At 33.2% G+C, this 19190-nt stretch overlaps 2 protein-coding genes across 5 annotated transcripts in view; both read right to left on the bottom strand.

Annotated features, from left to right (window-relative positions):
* Positions 1-19190, bottom strand: part of LOC130893768 (schwannomin-interacting protein 1 homolog) — a 108799-nt gene that overhangs the window by 32324 nt on the left and 57285 nt on the right. Inside the window, exon 1 of one of the 4 annotated variants that reach the window (XM_057800120.1) lies at positions 15925-16080. The exons of 2 other annotated variants lie outside the window; for them this stretch is intronic. The gene's annotated coding sequence lies outside the window, so the exon portion shown is untranslated. Of the gene's footprint in view, positions 1-5687; positions 5824-15924; positions 16081-19190 lie in introns of those variants that run through there. One more of the 4 variants, XM_057800122.1, reaches the window with a different exon arrangement.
* Positions 8138-8889, bottom strand: LOC130893786 (laminin subunit alpha-2-like). Its single transcript, XM_057800160.1, has 2 exons — positions 8649-8889; positions 8138-8593 (listed from the first exon to the last, which is right to left on the bottom strand). Exons 1-2 carry the CDS (start codon positions 8716-8718, stop codon positions 8184-8186), a joined length of 480 nt encoding a protein of 159 aa, XP_057656143.1. The 5' UTR covers positions 8719-8889; the 3' UTR covers positions 8138-8183.

Below are 19190 nucleotides of genomic sequence, written 5' to 3'. Positions count from 1 at the left end.
TTAAACGTATTAAGAGACAGTAAATGGGCGACATTCTCCGTATATATAATAAAAAATTCAATAGACGGCTACACGGGCTTCACCTTCCTTGGCAACCGATCAACAAAATCGAAAATAGTGAATTTAACACACTACAAATACACCAACACTCACAATTACACTGAATGACGCGCGTTTCGACGAGACTGAAGACTGTTTATACTACAACTATAACAAAACTCACGATTAAATTGTTTGAAGTGCGTTTCGACGAGACTGAAGACTGTTTTTACACTACAACTATAAAAAAACTCACGATTACATTATTTGAGACGCGTTTCGACGAGACTGAAGACTGTTTTTACACTACAACTATAACAAAACTCACGATTACATTGTTTGAGGTGCGTTTCGATGAGACTGAAGACTGTTTACACTACAACTATAACAAAACTCACGATTACATTATTTGAGACGCGTTTCGACGAGACTGAAGACTGTTTACACTACAACTATAACAAAACTCACGATTACATTATTTGAGGCGCGTTTCGACGAGACTGAAGACTGTTTTTACACTACAACTGTAACAAAAATCACGATTACATTATTTGAGACGCGTTTCGACGAGACTTAAGACTGTTTACACTACAACTATAACAAAACTCACGATTACATTATTTGAGTCGCGTTTCGACGAGACTTAAGACTGTTTACACTACAACTATAACAAAACTCACGATTAAATTGTTTGAAGTGCGTTTCGACGAGACTGAAGACTGTTTTTACACTACAACTATAAAAAAACTCACGATTACATTATTTGAGACGCGTTTCGACGAGACTGAAGACTGTTTTTACACTACAACTATAACAAAACTCACGATTACATTGTTTGAGGTGCGTTTCGATGAGACTGAAGACTGTTTACACTACAACTATAACAAAACTCACGATTACATTATTTGAGACGCGTTTCGACGAGACTGAAGACTGTTTACACTACAACTATAACAAAACTCACGATTACATTATTTGAGGCGCGTTTCGACGAGACTGAAGACTGTTTTTACACTACAACTGTAACAAAAATCACGATTACATTATTTGAGACGCGTTTCGACGAGACTTAAGACTGTTTACACTACAACTATAACAAAACTCACGATTACATTATTTGAGTCGCGTTTCGACGAGACTTAAGACTGTTTACACTACAACTATAACAAAACTCACGATTACATTATTTGAGGCGCGTTTCGACGAGACTGAAGACTGTTTTTACACTACAACTGTAACAAAACTCACGATTACATTGTTTGAGTCACGTTTCGACGAGACTGAAGACTGTTTACACTACAACTATAACAAAACTCACGATTACATTCTTTGAGTCGCGTTTCGACGAGACTGAAGAGTGTTTACACTACAACTATAACAAAACTCACGATTACATTATTTGAGGCGCGTTTCGACGAGACTGAAGACTGTTTTTACACTACAACTGTAACAAAACTCACGATTACATTATTTGAGGCGCGTTTCGACGAGACTGAAGACTGTTTACACTAAAATTATAACAAAACTCACGATTACATTCTTTGAGTCGCGTTTCGACGAGACTGAAGAGTGTTTACACTACAACTATAACAAAACTCACGATTACATTATTTGAGGCGCGTTTCGACGAGACTGAAGACTGTTTACACTACAACTATAACAAAACTCACGATTACATTCTTTGAGTCACGTTTCGACGAGACTGAAGAGTGTTTACACTACAACTATAACAAAACTCACGATTACATTATTTGAGGCGCGTTTCGACGAGACTGAAGACTGTTTTTACACTACAACTGTAACAAAACTCACGATTACATTATTTGAGGCGCGTTTCGACGAGACTGAAGACTGTTTGCACTACAACTATAAAAAAACTCACGATAAAATTATTTGAGACGCGTTTCGACGAGACTGAAGACTGTTTTTACACTACAACTGTAACAAAACTCACGATTACATTATTTGAGGCGCGTTTCGACGAGACTGAAGACTGTTTGCACTATAACTATAACAAAACTCACGATTACATTCTTTGAGTCACGTTTCGACGAGACTGAAGAGTGTTTACACTACAACTATAACAAAACTCACGATTACATTATTTGAGGCGCGTTTCGACGAGACTGAAGACTGTTTTTACACTACAACTGTAACAAAACTCACGATTACATTATTTGAGGCGCGTTTCGACGAGACTGAAGACCTTTTACACTACAACTATAAAAAAACTCACGATAAAATTATTTGAGACGCGTTTCGACGAGACTGAAGACTGTTTTTACACTACAACTGTAACAAAACTCACGATTACATTATTTGAGGCGCGTTTCGACGAGACTGAAGACTGTTTGCACTACAACTATAACAAAACTCACGATTAAATTGTTTGAGGCACGTTTCGACGAGACTGAAGACCTTTTACACTACAACTATAAAAAAACTCACGATAAAATTGTTTGAGGCACGTTTCGACGAGACTGAAGACTGTTTGCACTACAACTATAACAAAACTCACGATTAAATTGTTTGAGGTGCGTTTCGATGAGACTGAAGACTGTTTTTACACTACAACTATAAAAAAACTCACGATTAAATTGTTTGAAGTGCGTTTCGACGAGACTGAAGACTGTTTTTACACTACAACTATAAAAAAACTCACGATTACATTGTTTGAGGTGCGTTTCGATGAGACTGAAGACTGTTTACACTACAACTATAACAAAACTCACGATTACATTATTTGAGACGCGTTTCGACGAGACTGAAGACTGTTTACACTACAACTATAACAAAACTCACGATTACATTATTTGAGGCGCGTTTCGACGAGACTGAAGACTGTTTTTACACTACAACTGTAACAAAACTCACGATTACATTGTTTGAGTCACGTTTCGACGAGACTGAAGACTGTTTACACTACAACTATAACAAAACTCACGATTACATTATTTGAGACGCGTTTCGACGAGACTGAAGACTGTTTACACTACAACTATAACAAAACTCACGATTACATTATTTGAGGCGCGTTTCGACGAGACTGAAGACTGTTTTTACACTACAACTGTAACAAAACTCACGATTAAATTGTTTGAGGCGCGTTTCGACGAGACTGAAGACTGTTTGCACTACAACTATAACAAAACTCACGATTAAATTGTTTGAGGCGCGTTTCGACGAGACTGAAGACTGTTTACACTACAATTATAACAAAACTCATAATTAAATTGTTTGAGGCGCGTTTCGTTAACCAAAATATCGTTTCGAGAGACTGAAAGCACTTTTCATACAAAGTTTGTGTGAATTTTTCATTATTTTCATTTCACTGTTCGGTGTAGTAGCTCTTAATATAAATTATATTCAATACAGTTTTCTCGGAGTCGAAATTTTCCGAATTTCATGTTTTCATTTTCCCTTAAGGAAATACCGAGTACGTTGGGTTTTTCCAAGTCAATCGACGACCTTTTTAAAAATAAATAAAGACGATAGCCATTAAGACAATAACTCTGTTTTAAGTGTTTTCCAGGTGGTCCTCGAGGGAGAACTAGGGCTCCAAACCCTGCCGAAACTTAGTTCTATATTTAATTTCTTACTTTGGAACTTCCTCTTTTTCCAGAAAGGAATACGGAAGGAAATATACAGGGAAAATGATTTTTTTACGGTTAAATTTCAACCAAATAAATTGATATAGTTCTAAATTTCAATTTTATCTATGGTGTTGTTAACTACGAACCGCTAAAATGTTTATTTGTTTCCATTTTTCCCATTTTGACATATAATTCACATCAATATACAGTTTGAGTCTTATCTGGGACATTCTGTATAATTTTTGTTGTGTATACATCTGATTCCACGTCCAATTATGGCGTTTAGAAAAAAATTTGATGCTAAAATGTTTATTTGTTTCTATTTTTCCCATTTTGACATATAATTCACATCGATATTCAGTTTGAGTCTTATCTGGGACATTCTGTATAATTTTTGTTGTGTATACATCTGATTCCACGTCCAATTATGGCGTTTAGAAAAAAATTTGATGCTAAAATGTTTATTTGTTTCCATTTTTTTCATTTTGACATATAATTCACATCGATATTCAGTTTGAGTCTTATCTGGGACATTCTGTATAATTTTTGTTGTGTATACATCTGATTCCACGTCCAATTATGGCGTTTAGAAAAAAATTTGATGCTAAAATGTTTATTTGTTTCCATTTTTTTCATTTTGACATATAATTCACATCAATATACAGTTTGAGTCTTATCTGGGACATTCTGTATAATTTTTGTTGTGTATACATCTGATTCCACGTCCAATTATGGCGTTTAGAAAAAAATTTGATGCTAAAATGTTTATTTGTTTCCATTTTTTTCATTTTGACATATAATTCACATCAATATACAGTTTGAGTCTTATCTGGGACACTCTGTATAATTTTTGTTGTGCTCAAACATGTTTTCAGACATCTAATTTGAACTCCCTGTATATAGAAATCTATTATTTATTGTTTGTAAATCATTTACGTCAAATTTTATTCGCTTTTTCATTCTTGGACACCCTGTATATCCTACATACTTTATTAGTAAATATAACTTAGAAGACCATTTCTGTTTGGACATAAATTTGAATTACGTTATCAACGACGTTTAACGACTTCCTGAACAAATATATAAAGGGTGTAACATACTAAGTTTCATTAAAACGTTAAATTTGAACTTCAAACTGCAAAATAAATCACAAAATGTTGAAATTTGTCTATGGTGATTGTACCAAATTCAGAGGCCGACCCTGTTCCTTGCACTGACACTAAAAACCAGCTGCACTATAATATTGAAAACAGATAAAAACATTCTTAACTTATTTTTTCTAATAACATCCTACCAACTCCCAATTTTCTCAATGTTTTTAAAATTCTTTTGAATAACGAGTAACCCTCGTATTCGAATCTTGTTCTTGACCACGCATGCGCTGTAATTTTTTCAGATAAAACGTCAAATAATGTCACAATGATTTTACTGAAAATAAAAAGCCATTTTGACTAAGACAAACAAATGGAAGCCATACACAATAAATTTTTGATCACATCTTATATTGTTTGAACGAAATCACACCGCCACTTATAAAACTATAGTAATATAATAATAACAAAATATTAGGTTAGTATTTTCTTCTCGAATAACCCTCGTTATCGAAATCTTCAACGATACGAATATTAAGGATATTATCATATTAAAATCTCTTCGATTACGACGAAATTATGGAAAACACGTAAAAAATCAAAAAGGTCATGCAAATTGATGAAACAGGGGAACGATGAGAGCCCTATACTTTATTCCCGAAGTTCGGGAATTGTCAACTTACAGCAAACTTCCCTCGGAACGTATTCTCTCTATCCTATCACACCGGAATATATTCTTGTGAATCTACAAGTTGATTCGGATGTCGCCCCCTCTTCAAATATATTTTTCATCCCTTAGGGCCTTTCGTCACACTATGGGAACGTGATTATTGAAGATGAATTATGTAATAACGAGGCGTCGAGAATTGATACTGTATATTTGATTGAAAAAAATAAGAGAAACTAATTCTTTTCGACTTGATATTCAGAATATTTTTTAAGTAATAACTGAAATTCAACTTACCATAACAGCAAACAATATTTAATCAGAAGAATCGGAATTTAACAAACGAACACTGAAAATACACTTAGAACGAACGAATTCTCGACACTTCTAATTCACTTTGAACTATTAGAACCACAACTTTTTACACTAAATGGGTTGATTATAAATCTATCTAATAACTCACGTCCACGTTCGATTACTGTCGTTTTCCCGCGTAAATTTTTTACGTTGTCAAGGCACGAACCGTGCTTCTGCTCGATCGATAACGATCAAATGATGGTATTGATTTTATCGACTGACGCAGTGTGACGAAGCGAACAGAGTCGGCTCAAGGATTAAAAAAATTTTTTTTTCAACTTCAATTCTCAATTCTACGTTATTTATGTAAAGAAAATGACTGAAAAAAAATTTTTACAGTGTAAACTAGTTGTAATGCGCGTTTGATTTTATAAATTTCGGATTTGAAAACCACCACCTTTGACCTAAAACCGTACAAACACAAAGTAAAGCGTGTATTAGAAACGAAAATCATTACCCGGAAAGAGAAACGTAAAAAGGGCCGTCGACTAAGGGTACAAGCATATCCGCATTGGCTTTTGTTTGCCGAACATGTCACAAGAGATGAATGGTTACGGTGATACTTTCGACTCGACAAATATTTGCAAGACGTAACAAAAAAAAACCACCCTCATCCCTCAAAACTCGTAAACAAAAATGACGAAACGAGAAAAAGTGGCTGTTCTTGTCGGTGTCAAATTTATGTAACAAATGTCTCGAGTCTGACGAAAAAGAAGATTACGTAATGGCGTTTAAAACATTTTCTTTTTTAAATAAAGGAAATGTGGATATATAAAATGATGTCAGTTTTAAGACAACCTGTATATAGCGTTGCTTTTGGAATTGACCTTGGCAGAACAAATCCGACATTAATTCCCTGAACCGTTTACAATATGGGCGGTGGCTACTAATGCAATATTTTTAATAATGTCATCATCAAATGAAAAGTCTCCCGCCGAGCCCAAATCCCATCAGTGAGCACTTTAATTTATCCCTTGTCCGAAAAAGAACAACAAAATTAAACCCACCACAAAACAATTCTTTTTTCATCCAACCTTAATGGCGGATATACACGTAACCGTTGTCAAAGTACAACAATAGATAGAATAACTATATTTGAAAGGTTGCGCTATTTTAAATCTTTAATTAATTATCAATTATGAATACAAATTTGAATTATAAATTATTATTGTTTATTTCTCAATTGTAATAAATACTTAATTAATATGTTAATAATCGTAAATATATTTATTTTATTTATTATTTATATATATATACATATTATCGTTACCTTTATTATTACAGTTACTATAACTCGATGCATGACCTACCAAACCGCCATCTAACAACTAGAAAATGAATTTTTCACGATCTATAAGATGTCACAAAGGAGTTTTAATCAAGTCTAGTGGCGTCGTTACCCGATCCACAAATTTTCCCGAATATCCACGAATTTTCCCTAATTTTCCAAGGCTTTTCTTTCCGTGATCTCAACAGTGTAATTAGTTTTAATTATTTCAACACAGAGGATGCGAATATATAACAGAGACGTAGAAATATGGGGTTAGAATAATAAAATCTAAAACACCAAAGTCAGAAATCGAATAAATTTAATTTTTCGCATTTCAACGAACGGATTTATATTATTTTTTAAATACAATCGTAATTAAAATTATAAATTATTATGAATAATCTTTTAATTTTAAGTAAAAACATTTAACACACCATCTCTACTATCGATTGCAAACTATAGAATAGATAAATCATTTTGTCGTAGTACAGAAAACTGTAACACCATATTTAAATTAAAAACTGAACAGATTGACGTAGATATATAAAAATCACAGTTTTAACAATAATAATATCCTTATTTGCAACAATTCCACCAACGCCGCTGAGACTTTATCAGACATGTTTGTTGGGTGATATATACTTTAGGAGCTAATTGGGTGTTGGATACTGACACCGGTACCGGATGTACGAGAGGCGTTTTGGGTGTTCGCCGACAATATATTTCTCTGTTTTCTCACAAGAGGGAGCTCAACAGCAAATTTGTTACGTTACAAATAATGGTTATACTAACCGTTTTATTTATTTATTAGACTCATTACGTAAGTAATTCGATTCATTCGAATCGATATTTTGTTCGAGTAGATTTCATTTGACGCTATTATTAATTTGAAGTGAATTATTTCGTTATCTAAAGTATAATTTACGTTTATTAATATCCAGGGACGGATTCGTATTTGTTTTAGTAATTAATTATATAATAGTGAATTTGAATTGATTTGACTAATGACGTTTGTGAATACAATCGATTTTTATATCAATTAGACTTAAATACACGGAATTAATGTAGTTTATTAAGGAATAATATCGATGTGGGAGGAATTAATGAGATTATTTATTAGTAGATTCAAAAAATCTTTATTCTAGATATATCATTTTCAATAAAACCTAACTCGCTTTACATAAATCTTCGTTGTTACAATCGTACATTTTCCAAGCGCTGGTGCTCAGATCTTCCACGGCGTTGGCTTGTTCGTTGGCGTTGTCACGCACTTCGTTGATGTTTTTGTCGAGATTTTTGACATTTTCGGTGATAGAATCGAATACAGATGATTGATCGTTGAGTGCTTGGAGAACGGCTTTCTGTAGAACGTCCACGATCGCTAAATGTTTCTCGATATCGCTCAACTGATCACCTTGATTATCAACTTTGTTTACAAGATCTTTCAGTTTCGATTCTAGATCGTCCAATTCATCGCTGAGTTCTTCGAGGTTAGAATATTCGGTGGCGATTTGTTTGAGGATATCGTTCAAGTTGTTTTTACACGCGCAAATTTTGTTGGTATTAGAAAGCAAAACTGGAAAAGAATATACGTGAAAAAAATGTTTATTTTGTATAATTTTTTTTCTTACCTTCTTCTGCGGCGGAATTGTAAGCGTTGGCAACTACGCACACGATTAAATAAATGTAAATGTATTTCATTTTAGATGTTGCTAGTCGCTTGACGTGAAGTGGAATGTACGAAAGATTATTAAATTGTCGTGTATTTATACTTGTTTCGGTCTTGTTTTTATTTTTCCGTTTATTATTGAGAAAAATTATTTTTTTTTATAAAAATACTCAGGGGATTACTTTGATATAAGTCAACATTGAAATTGTTTAATTTGTCACTCGTTATCACAATTTAAATAAATATTGTTGTTAATTTATTTTAAAAAAACTCTTGTTTATTTACTTGTATATTAATTTCATGTTAAGTATGTCATATTTTCCTGTTCCTATTGAAATGTAACCAGCGAAATCGATATTTTTGATTCTCGTTAATTCTAACCTAAAAATATCGGAAGCGTTTTGAAAATACTTTACTAGTGAGTTGTTGGATGTGAAAGATACGGGGGTTGAACGAATTGGTTTTATTTACAATTGAAATGTAACCAGCGAAATCGATATTTTTGATTCTCGTTAATTCTAACCTAAAAATATCGGAAGCGTTTTGAAAATACTTTACTAGTGAGTTGTTGGATGTGAAAGATACGGGGGTTGAACGAATTGGTTTTATTTAAAATTGAAATGTAACCAGCGAAATCGATATTTTTGATTCTCGTTAATTCTAACCTAAAAATATCGGAAGCGTTTTGAAAATACTTTACTAGTGAGTTGTTGGATGTGAAAGATACGGGGGTTGAACGAATTGGTTTTATTTAAAATTGAAATGTAGCCAGCGAAATCGATATTTTTGATTCTCGTTAATTCTAACCTAAAAATATCGGAAGCGTTTTGAAAATACTTTACTAGTGAGTTGTTGGATGTGAAAGATACGGGGGTTGAACGAATTGGTTTTATTTAAAATTGAAATGTAGCCAGCGAAATCGATATTTTTGATTCTCGTTAATTCTAACCTAAAAATATCGGAAGCGTTTTGAAAATACTTTACTAGTGAGTTGTTGGATGTGAAAGATACGGGGGTTGAACGAATTGGTTTTATTTAAAATTGAAATGTAGCCAGCGAAATCGATATTTTTGATTCTCGTTAATTCTAACCTAAAAATATCGGAAGCGTTTTGAAAATACTTTACTAGTGAGTTGTTGGATGTGAAAGATACGGGGGTTGAACGAATTGGTTTTATTTAAAATTGAAATGTAGCCAGCGAAATCGATATTTTTGATTCTCGTTAATTCTAACCTAAAAATATCGGAAGCGTTTTGAAAATACTTTACTAGTGAGTTGTTGGATGTGAAAGATACGGGGGTTGAACGAATTGGTTTTATTTAAAATTGAAATGTAGCCAGCGAAATCGATATTTTTGATTCTCGTTAATTCTAACCTAAAAATATCGGAAGCGTTTTGAAAATACTTTACTAGTGAGTTGTTGGATGTGAAAGATACGGGGGTTGAACGAATTGGTTTTATTTAAAATTGAAATGTAGCCAGCGAAATCGATATTTTTGATTCTCGTTAATTCTAACCTAAAAATATCGGAAGCGTTTTGAAAATACTTTACTAGTGAGTTGTTGGATGTGAAAGATACGGGGGTTGAACGAATTGGTTTTATTTACAATTGAAATGTAACCAGCGAAATCGATATTTTTGATTCTCGTTAATTCTAACCTAAAAATATCGGAAGCGTTTTGAAAATACTGTACTAGTGAGTTGTTGGATGTGAAAGATACGGGGGTTGAACGAATTGGTTTTATTTAAAATTGAAATGTAGCCAGCGAAATCGATATTTTTGATTCTCGTTAATTCTAACCTAAAAATATCGGAAGCGTTTTGAAAATACTGTACTAGTGAGTTGTTGGATGTGAAAGATACGGGGGTTGAACGAAATGGTTTTATTTACTATTGAAATGTAACCAGCGAAATCGATATTTTTGATTCTCGTTAATTCTAACCTAAAAATATCGGAAGCGTTTTGAAAATACTTTACTAGTGAGTTGTTGGATGTGAAAGATACGGGGGTTGCACGTAAAGATTTTATTGATAATTTCGGTAATCTTGAAAAAATTTCATATCGTTTCTAAAAAATTCGATAAATTTTTGAATTTTTTTTTGGAAAATTCATGGATGAGTTTTTCTGGAAATTTTGAGAGGAATTTGTAAAAGTTTGTTGACAGTTGGAATATTTTCTAAATATTTCAATAGTTTTCGAAAAATTTTAAGCAGTTTTTGGAAAAATTGGTATCGTCCTTGATTTTTTTTTTTGGAAAATTAAAAAAATGTATCGATAATTTAAATTTTTTCCCAAAATCAAGTAATTCTCGTGAAATTCTGAATTCGAGAAATTTCTAGACTTTTGAAGAATATGTTTTTTTTGTGAAATTTCAAAATTATTTTCGAAAGTTTCATGAAAATTTCGATTTATCTCGAAATTTGACTAGTTTCTCAAAAAATAAGAAAAACTTCTGAATCTTTCTGGAATATTCCGGTAGTTGATAAAAAATTCGTAGATTTTCTTGAAAAATTGAAAAAGCTCTCGAAAATTTCGAATAAGTCCCGGACAATTTATGAATATTTTGGATTTTTTTTGGAAAATTGTGAGAAAATTCCTAAGAATTGGGTGGTTTGTTTTTTAAAAGCCAAAATTTGGCACAATTTCAAAAATTTGTGGATATTTTGCAATTTGAAATAAATTTCACGAGTTAAATGTTTTTTCTTCTAAAATTCAAATAGTTTTCCAAGAAAATTTTATAAATTTCTACCAATATTTGGAAAATTTATGAAAATTCTGGTTTTTCTCGAAATTTTTGAAAATCTCGAAAGTTATCTTGGAATTTTTGGTTTTCCCTCCAAAATTCAAGTGATTTTCCAAGAAAATTTTGGAAATTTCTACCAATATTTGGAAAATTTATGAAAATTCTGGTTTTTTTTGGAAATTTTTGAAATTCTCGAAAGTTATCTTGGAAGTTTTGGTTTTCCCTCCAAAATTCAAGTGATTTTCCAAGAAAATTTTGGAAATTTCTACCAATATTTAGAAAATTTATGAAAATTCTGGTTTTTTTGGAAATTTTTGAAATTCTCGAAAGTTATCTTGGAAGTTTTGGTTTTCCCTCCAAAATTCAAGTGATTTTCCAAGAAAATTTTGGAAATTTCTACCAATATTTGGAAAATTTATGAAAATTCTGGTTTTTTTTGGAAATTTTTGAAATTCTCGAAAGTTATCTTGGAATTTTTGGTTTTCCCTCCAAAATTCAAGTGATTTTCCAAGAAAATTTTGGAAATTTCTACCAATATTTAGAAAATTTATGAAAATTCTGGTTTTTTTGGAAATTTTTGAAATTCTCGAAAGTTATCTTGGAATTTTTGGTTTTCCCTCCAAAATTCAAGTGATTTTCCAAGAAAATTTTGGAAATTTCTACCAATATTTGGAAAATTTATGAAAATTCTGGTTTTTTTTGGAAATTTTTGAAATTCTCGAAAGTTATCTTGGAAGTTTTGGTTCTCCCTCCAAAATTCAAGTGATTTTCCAAGAAAATTTTGGAAATTTCTACCAAAATTTGGAAAATTTATGAAAATTCTGGTTTTTTTGGAAATTTTTGAAATTCTCGAAAGTTATCTTGGAATTTTTGGTTTTCCCTCCAAAATTCAAGTGATTTTCCAAGAAAATTTTGGAAATTTCTACCAATATTTAGAAAATTTATGAAAATTCTGGTTTTTTTGGAAATTTTTGAAATTCTCGAAAGTTATCTTGGAAGTTTTGGTTTTCCCTCCAAAATTCAAGTGATTTTCCAAGAAAATTTTGGAAATTTCTACCAAAATTTGGAAAATTTATGAAAATTCTGGTTTTTTTGGAAATTTTTGAAATTCTCGAAAGTTATCTTGGAATTTTTGGTTTTCCCTCCAAAATTCAAGTGATTTTCCAAGAAAATTTTGGAAATTTCTACCAATATTTGGAAAATTTATGAAAATTCTGGTTTTTTTTGGAAATTTTTGAAATTCTCGAAAGTTATCTTGGAAGTTTTGGTTTTCCCTCCAAAATTCAAGTGATTTTCCAAGAAAATTTTGGAAATTTCTACCAAAATTTGGAAAATTTATGAAAATTCTGGTTTTTTTTGGAAATTTTTGAAATTCTCGAAAGTTATCTTGGAATTTTTGGTTTTCCCTCCAAAATTCAAGTGATTTTCCAAGAAAATTTTGGAAATTTCTACCAATATTTGGAAAATTTATGAAAATTCTGGTTTTTTTGGAAATTTTTGAAATTCTCGAAAGTTATCTTGGAAGTTTTGGTTCTCCCTCCAAAATTCAAGTGATTTTCCAAGAAAATTTTGGAAATTTCTACCAAAATTTGGAAAATTTATGAAAATTCTGGTTTTTTTGGAAATTTTTGAAATTCTCGAAAGTTATCTTGGAATTTTTGGTTTTCCCTCCAAAATTCAAGTGATTTTCCAAGAAAATTTTGGAAATTTCTACCAATATTTGGAAAATTTATGAAAATTCTGGTTTTTTTGGAAATTTTTGAAATTCTCGAAAGTTATCTTGGAAGTTTTGGTTCTCCCTCCAAAATTCAAGTGATTTTCCAAGAAAATTTTGGAAATTTCTACCAAAATTTGGAAAATTTATGAAAATTCTGGTTTTTTTGGAAATTTTTGAAATTCTCGAAAGTTATCTTGGAATTTTTGGTTTTCCCTCCAAAATTCAAGTGATTTTCCAAGAAAATTTTGGAAATTTCTACCAATATTTGGAAAATTTATGAAAATTCTGGTTTTTTTGGAAATTTTTGAAATTCTCGAAAGTTATCTTGGAAGTTTTGGTTCTCCCTCCAAAATTCAAGTGATTTTCCAAGAAAATTTTGGAAATTTCTACCAAAATTTGGAAAATTTATGAAAATTCTGGTTTTTTTGGAAATTTTTGAAATTCTCGAAAGTTATCTTGGAATTTTTGGTTTTCCCTCCAAAATTCAAGTGATTTTCCAAGAAAATTTTGGAAATTTCTACCAATATTTGGAAAATTTATGAAAATTCTGGTTTTTTTGGAAATTTTTGAAATTCTCGAAAGTTATCTTGGAAGTTTTGGTTCTCCCTCCAAAATTCAAGTGATTTTCCAAGAAAATTTTGGAAATTTCTACCAAAATTTGGAAAATTTATGAAAATTCTGGTTTTTTTGGAAATTTTTGAAATTCTCGAAAGTTATCTTGGAATTTTTGGTTTTCCCTCCAAAATTCAAGTGATTTTCCAAGAAAATTTTGGAAATTTCTACCAATATTTGGAAAATTTATGATAATTCTGTTTTTTTTTTGGAAATTTTTGAAATTCCTGAAAGTTATCTTGGAAGTTTTGGTTTTCCTTCCAAAATTCAAGTGATTTTCCAAGAAAATTTTGGAAATTTCGAACAATTCTTATAAATTTAACGAAATTTTGGATTTTTTTTGAAAAATAATAAAAAAAATTGAGGGTATCAGCCTCAAAAGTAAAACTTCGGCACATTTCTAGAAAATTCGGAGAATTTCTATAAATTCCAAGAACTTTTTTCCCGAAAATCCGCTTTTTCTATCGATTCATCGAACACATTCCAGACAGTTTTCCAAATTGATATATTCCACGAATTTTACACAATTTTTTAAAAAAAAAAAAAACAATCCCCATAATTCGAACTAAACACATAACGTACCCCTAAAAATAACCCTACAATTTCGACGTCAAGGGTCGTAGCCCTTCAAATCGTTTCCGTATAAAAAGAAATCAACCATTTCCCACACATACCGATCATCAATGTCCTCCATCATTTCACGCACCACAAAATCATTATCACACCCTACGTATTCACGACATAACCTCAAAAACAACTACCATCGAAACTTAATCAACAAAACAAGCTAGTATCTGATTTGAATAATAAAAAACTGTTAATTTTATTAATAAAAATCATATTAATAGTTGTAATTTGACGTTTGACGTGACAGTGACGTTTGACATACGACACGAAACAAATAGATTTGTTTGCACGGTTTCACATACAGCTCTAGAAAGGAAGGTTGCTAATATAAAGGGTGTTTATTCGATTGTTTCAGTTTGAATCATAATAAAACAATCGAAACTTGAAGATTTCGATTAAAATCGATTCGTCGACTTGACGCGGATGAGAATTGAATGATTTTTTTCCTTCTAGAAGAAGAAACTACTCGAAACTCGATCTAAATCTAACACAAAACTTCTCCCCCAAACAATCTAATCTAATCTGCAGTTTTTCGAGTTATATCACTCATTGACAGAACAAACTTACTTTTCCATTGTTAAACAATCTTTTTCGGAAAAATTTCATCCGTTTTAACGAAAATTCCGTTGAAATATCCGCTAAATTTGAACGAAATCGCGTAACTGACTAATTTCTTGTTTAGTTTATTACACTATAATACTTTCTATGTCGATTAATGCGTAATTTGTATCCTTTCCACCTTTACCTTCGATTCTATATCGAAAGCTATCTACGTCGACCCATTTTCCCAATTTCCGAAAATGAGGTTCCCTCGCCATTCAAACAAAAAGGAAAAAAAAAAAACGTTAAAACTCCCATTCATATCTGCCGAAAGGGCTCTAAAGCATATTAGTTCAAATTTCATTTTCATTTTGCGCAAATTACGCTACGGGATCGTTATTTAAATTATAACCCTACTAGAGAATATACGAGGGAGATTCGAATCGAACTTTCTTTGTCGCACACCTCCGGATAATGACGCAGGATATGTATTTAAACATATTTTACACCCAAAAAGCTTCGTATAAAATAAGAAACTCATCGATTTAATATTTACGGTTTAATTTATCAATTTTCAACCCGCCAACTGTCATCTTTTGACGTTGACGTTTAGTTTGACGTTTCCCGATGCATCAGCATTTCATTTCGCGAACAGTTACGCTATACATCCCGCGAAACGTCATTTTTTTTTGGTTCTATACGATTTCGATATAAATTCCGATAAAATATATCGATACGATGAAATATACAGGGTGTAGCGATTAAAAAACTACATATTTCATAGTTATAATTCATGTTATATAAATTATTGATAGAGGGTGAGTTATTATGTACGATTTTAGTTGAAACCCTTATTAAAAAATAGATTTAACGACCCCGTATATAAAATAAACGTGATAAATTACAAGGACATGTAAGAAATGACGTATATGTGAATATATATAATAGTATATGTTTGATTTGTTGTAAATGTTTAATGTAAGTTAAATAAAACTCACCCCTTGGCATTTTAACCCCCATAATTGAAGATACGGCACTTAAAAAACCGATACTAGATGGGATTTTACGCGTATCGCAACCTGTGGTCCCAAATTAGTTTGGGGTAGTCGGGAATGCGGCGTTGGAGACGCCCTGACTTCTATTTCGCGTTTGACAGAAGCGTCGAGACGGCGGCGCTCGTAATACCGCTCCGACGTCTCGTCGTCCCGCGAACGCCCACGAACTTCGGCGCCAGCGTGCATCGGACTCTATGTAACGTACATAGGGAACTAGTTGCGTTTGTCGATAGAAAAAAATGAAAATTTCGATAAGGATACAACCGATAAATTGTCCTGGTTGATTCCTCGAATTTTCAAATGAAATTCCGGACTTAAGGGACGAGTATTTTCCGGTAAACACCTCGAACAAATCGACCAGAGCGTCTCAAAAGCCAAAATAGAGTCGCTACCGAGGTAAACTTCGGATGAAATTGGTTTGTTATGCCATTAACATTGGATATAGTCAAACGATGTAATCGAAAGTTTTTTTTTTCAACCTCCGATCGCTCCGTGCAGACTGAGAAGCTCTCGCGCTACATACTCCGCCATTTTTGACATTCAGGCGTCAGTCGGCGTTGTGTCTACGGCCAAATTGTGACGTTTCGAGTGAGTTTTTGTCTAAATATTAAACCGCGGGTTCTAAATAGCAAATTTAACTCGATTTTATCATTCAGGCGTCAGTCGGCGTTGTGTCTACGGCCAAATTGTGACGTTTCGAGTGAGTTTTTGTCTAAATATTAAACCGCGGGTTCTAAATAGCAAATTTAACTCGATTTTATCATTCAGGCGTCAGTCGGCGTTGTGTCTACGGCCAAATTGTGACGTTTCGAGTGAGTTTTTGTCTAAATATTAAACCGCGGGTTCGAAATAGCAAATTTAACTCTATTTTATCATTCAGGCGTCAGTCGGCGTTGTGTCTACGGCCAAATTGTGACGTTTCGAGTGAGTTTTTGTCTAAATATTAAACCGCGGGTTCGAAATAGCAAATTTAACTCGATTTTATCATTCAGGCGTCAGTCGGCGTTGTGTCTACGGCCAAATTGTGACGTTTCGAGTGAGTTTTTGTCTAAATATTAAACCGCGGGTTCTAAATAGCAAATTTAACTCGATTTTATCATTCAGGCGTCAGTCGGCGTTGTGTCTACGGCCAAATTGTGACGTTTCGAGTGAGTTTTTGTCTAAATATTAAACCGCGGGTTCTAAATAGCAAATTTAACTCGATTTTTACATTCAGGCGTCAGTCGGCGTTGTGTCTACGGCCAAATTGTGACGTTTCGAGTGAGTTTTTGTCTAAATATTAAACCGCGGGTTCTAAATAGCAAATTTAACTCGATTTTTACATTCAGGCGTCAGTCGGCGTTGTGTCTACGGCCAAATTGTGACGTTTCGAGTGAGTTTTTGTCTAAATATAAAACCGCGGGTTCGAAATAGCAAATTTAACTCGATTTTATCATTCAGGCGTCAGTCGGCGTTGTGTCTACGGCCAAATTGTGACGTTTCGAGTGAGTTTTTGTCTAAATATTAAACCGCGGGTTCTAAATAGCAAATTTAACTCGATTTTATCATTCAGGCGTCAGTCGGCGTTGTGTCTACGGCCAAATTGTGACGTTTCGAGTGAGTTTTTGTCTAAATATTAAACCGCGGGTTCTAAATAGCAAATTTAACTCGATTTTATCATTCAGGCGTCAGTCGGCGTTGTGTCTACGGCCAAATTGTGACGTTTCGAGTGAGTTTTTGTCTAAATATTAAACCGCGGGTTCTAAATAGCAAATTTAACTCGATTTTATCATTCAGGCGTCAGTCGGCGTTGTGTCTACGGCCAAATTGTGACGTTTCGAGTGAGTTTTTGTCTAAATATTAAACCGCGGGTTCTAAATAGCAAATTTAACTCGATTTTATCATTCAGGCGTCAGTCGGCGTTGTGTCTACGGCCAAATTGTGACGTTTCGAGTGAGTTTTTGTCTAAATATTAAACCGCGGGTTCTAAATAGCAAATTTAACTCGATTTTATCATTCAGGCGTCAGTCGGCGTTGTGTCTACGGCCAAATTGTGACGTTTCGAGTGAGTTTTTGTCTAAATATTAAACCGCGGGTTCTAAATAGCAAATTTAACTCGATTTTATCATTCAGGCGTCAGTCGGCGTTGTGTCTACGGCCAAATTGTGACGTTTCGAGTGAGTTTTTGTCTAAATATTAAACCGCGGGTTCTAAATAGCAAATTTAACTCGATTTTATCATTCAGGCGTCAGTCGGCGTTGTGTCTACGGCCAAATTGTGACGTTTCGAGTGAGTTTTTGTCTAAATATTAAACCGCGGGTTCTAAATAGCAAATTTAACTCGATTTTTACATTCAGGTGTCAGTCGGCGTTGTGTCTACGGCCAAATTGTGACGTTTCGAGTGAGTTTTTGTCTAAATATTAAACCGCGGGTTCGAAATAGCAAATTTAACTCGATTTCTACATTCAGGCGTCAGTCGGCGTTGTGTCTACGGCCAAATTGTGACATTTCGAGTGAGTTTTTGTCTAAATATTAAACCGCGGGTTCTAAATAGCAAATTTAACTCGATTTTTACATTCAGGCGTCAGTCGGCGTTGTGTCTACGGCCAAATTGTGACGTTTCGAGTGAGTTTTTGTCTAAATATAAAACCGCGGGTTCGAAATAGCAAATTTAACTCGATTTTATCATTCGGGCGTCAGTCGGCGTTGTGTCTACGGCCAAATTGTGACGTTTCGAGTGAGTTTTTGTCTAAATATAAAACCGCGGGTTCTAAATAGCAAATTTAAATCGATTTTTACATTCAGGCGTCAGTCGGCGTTGTGTCTACGGCCAAATTGTGACGTTTCGAGTGAGTTTTTGTCTAAATATAAAACCGCGGGTTCGAAATAGCAAATTTAACTCGATTTTATCATTCAGGCGTCAGTCGGCGTTGTGTCTACGGCCAAATTGTGACGTTTCGAGTGAGTTTTTGTCTAAATATAAAACCGCGGGTTCGAAATAGCAAATTTAACTCGATTTTATCATTCAGGCGTCAGTCGGCGTTGTGTCTACGGCCAAATTGTGACGTTTCGAGTGAGTTTTTGTCTAAATATAAAACCGCGGGTTCGAAATAGCAAATTTAACTCGATTTTATCATTCAGGCGTCAGTCGGCGTTGTGTCTACGGCCAAATTGTGACGTTTCGAGTGAGTTTTTGTCTAAATATAAAACCGCGGGTTCGAAATAGCAAA

The sequence above is a fragment of the Diorhabda carinulata genome, chromosome 5, assembly GCF_026250575.1.
Source record: "Diorhabda carinulata isolate Delta chromosome 5, icDioCari1.1, whole genome shotgun sequence".
In the NCBI taxonomy this organism is placed as follows: domain Eukaryota; kingdom Metazoa; phylum Arthropoda; class Insecta; order Coleoptera; family Chrysomelidae; genus Diorhabda; species Diorhabda carinulata.
Note: the sequence above shows the minus strand (reverse complement) of the source record. Positions and strands in the feature narration are given on the sequence as shown.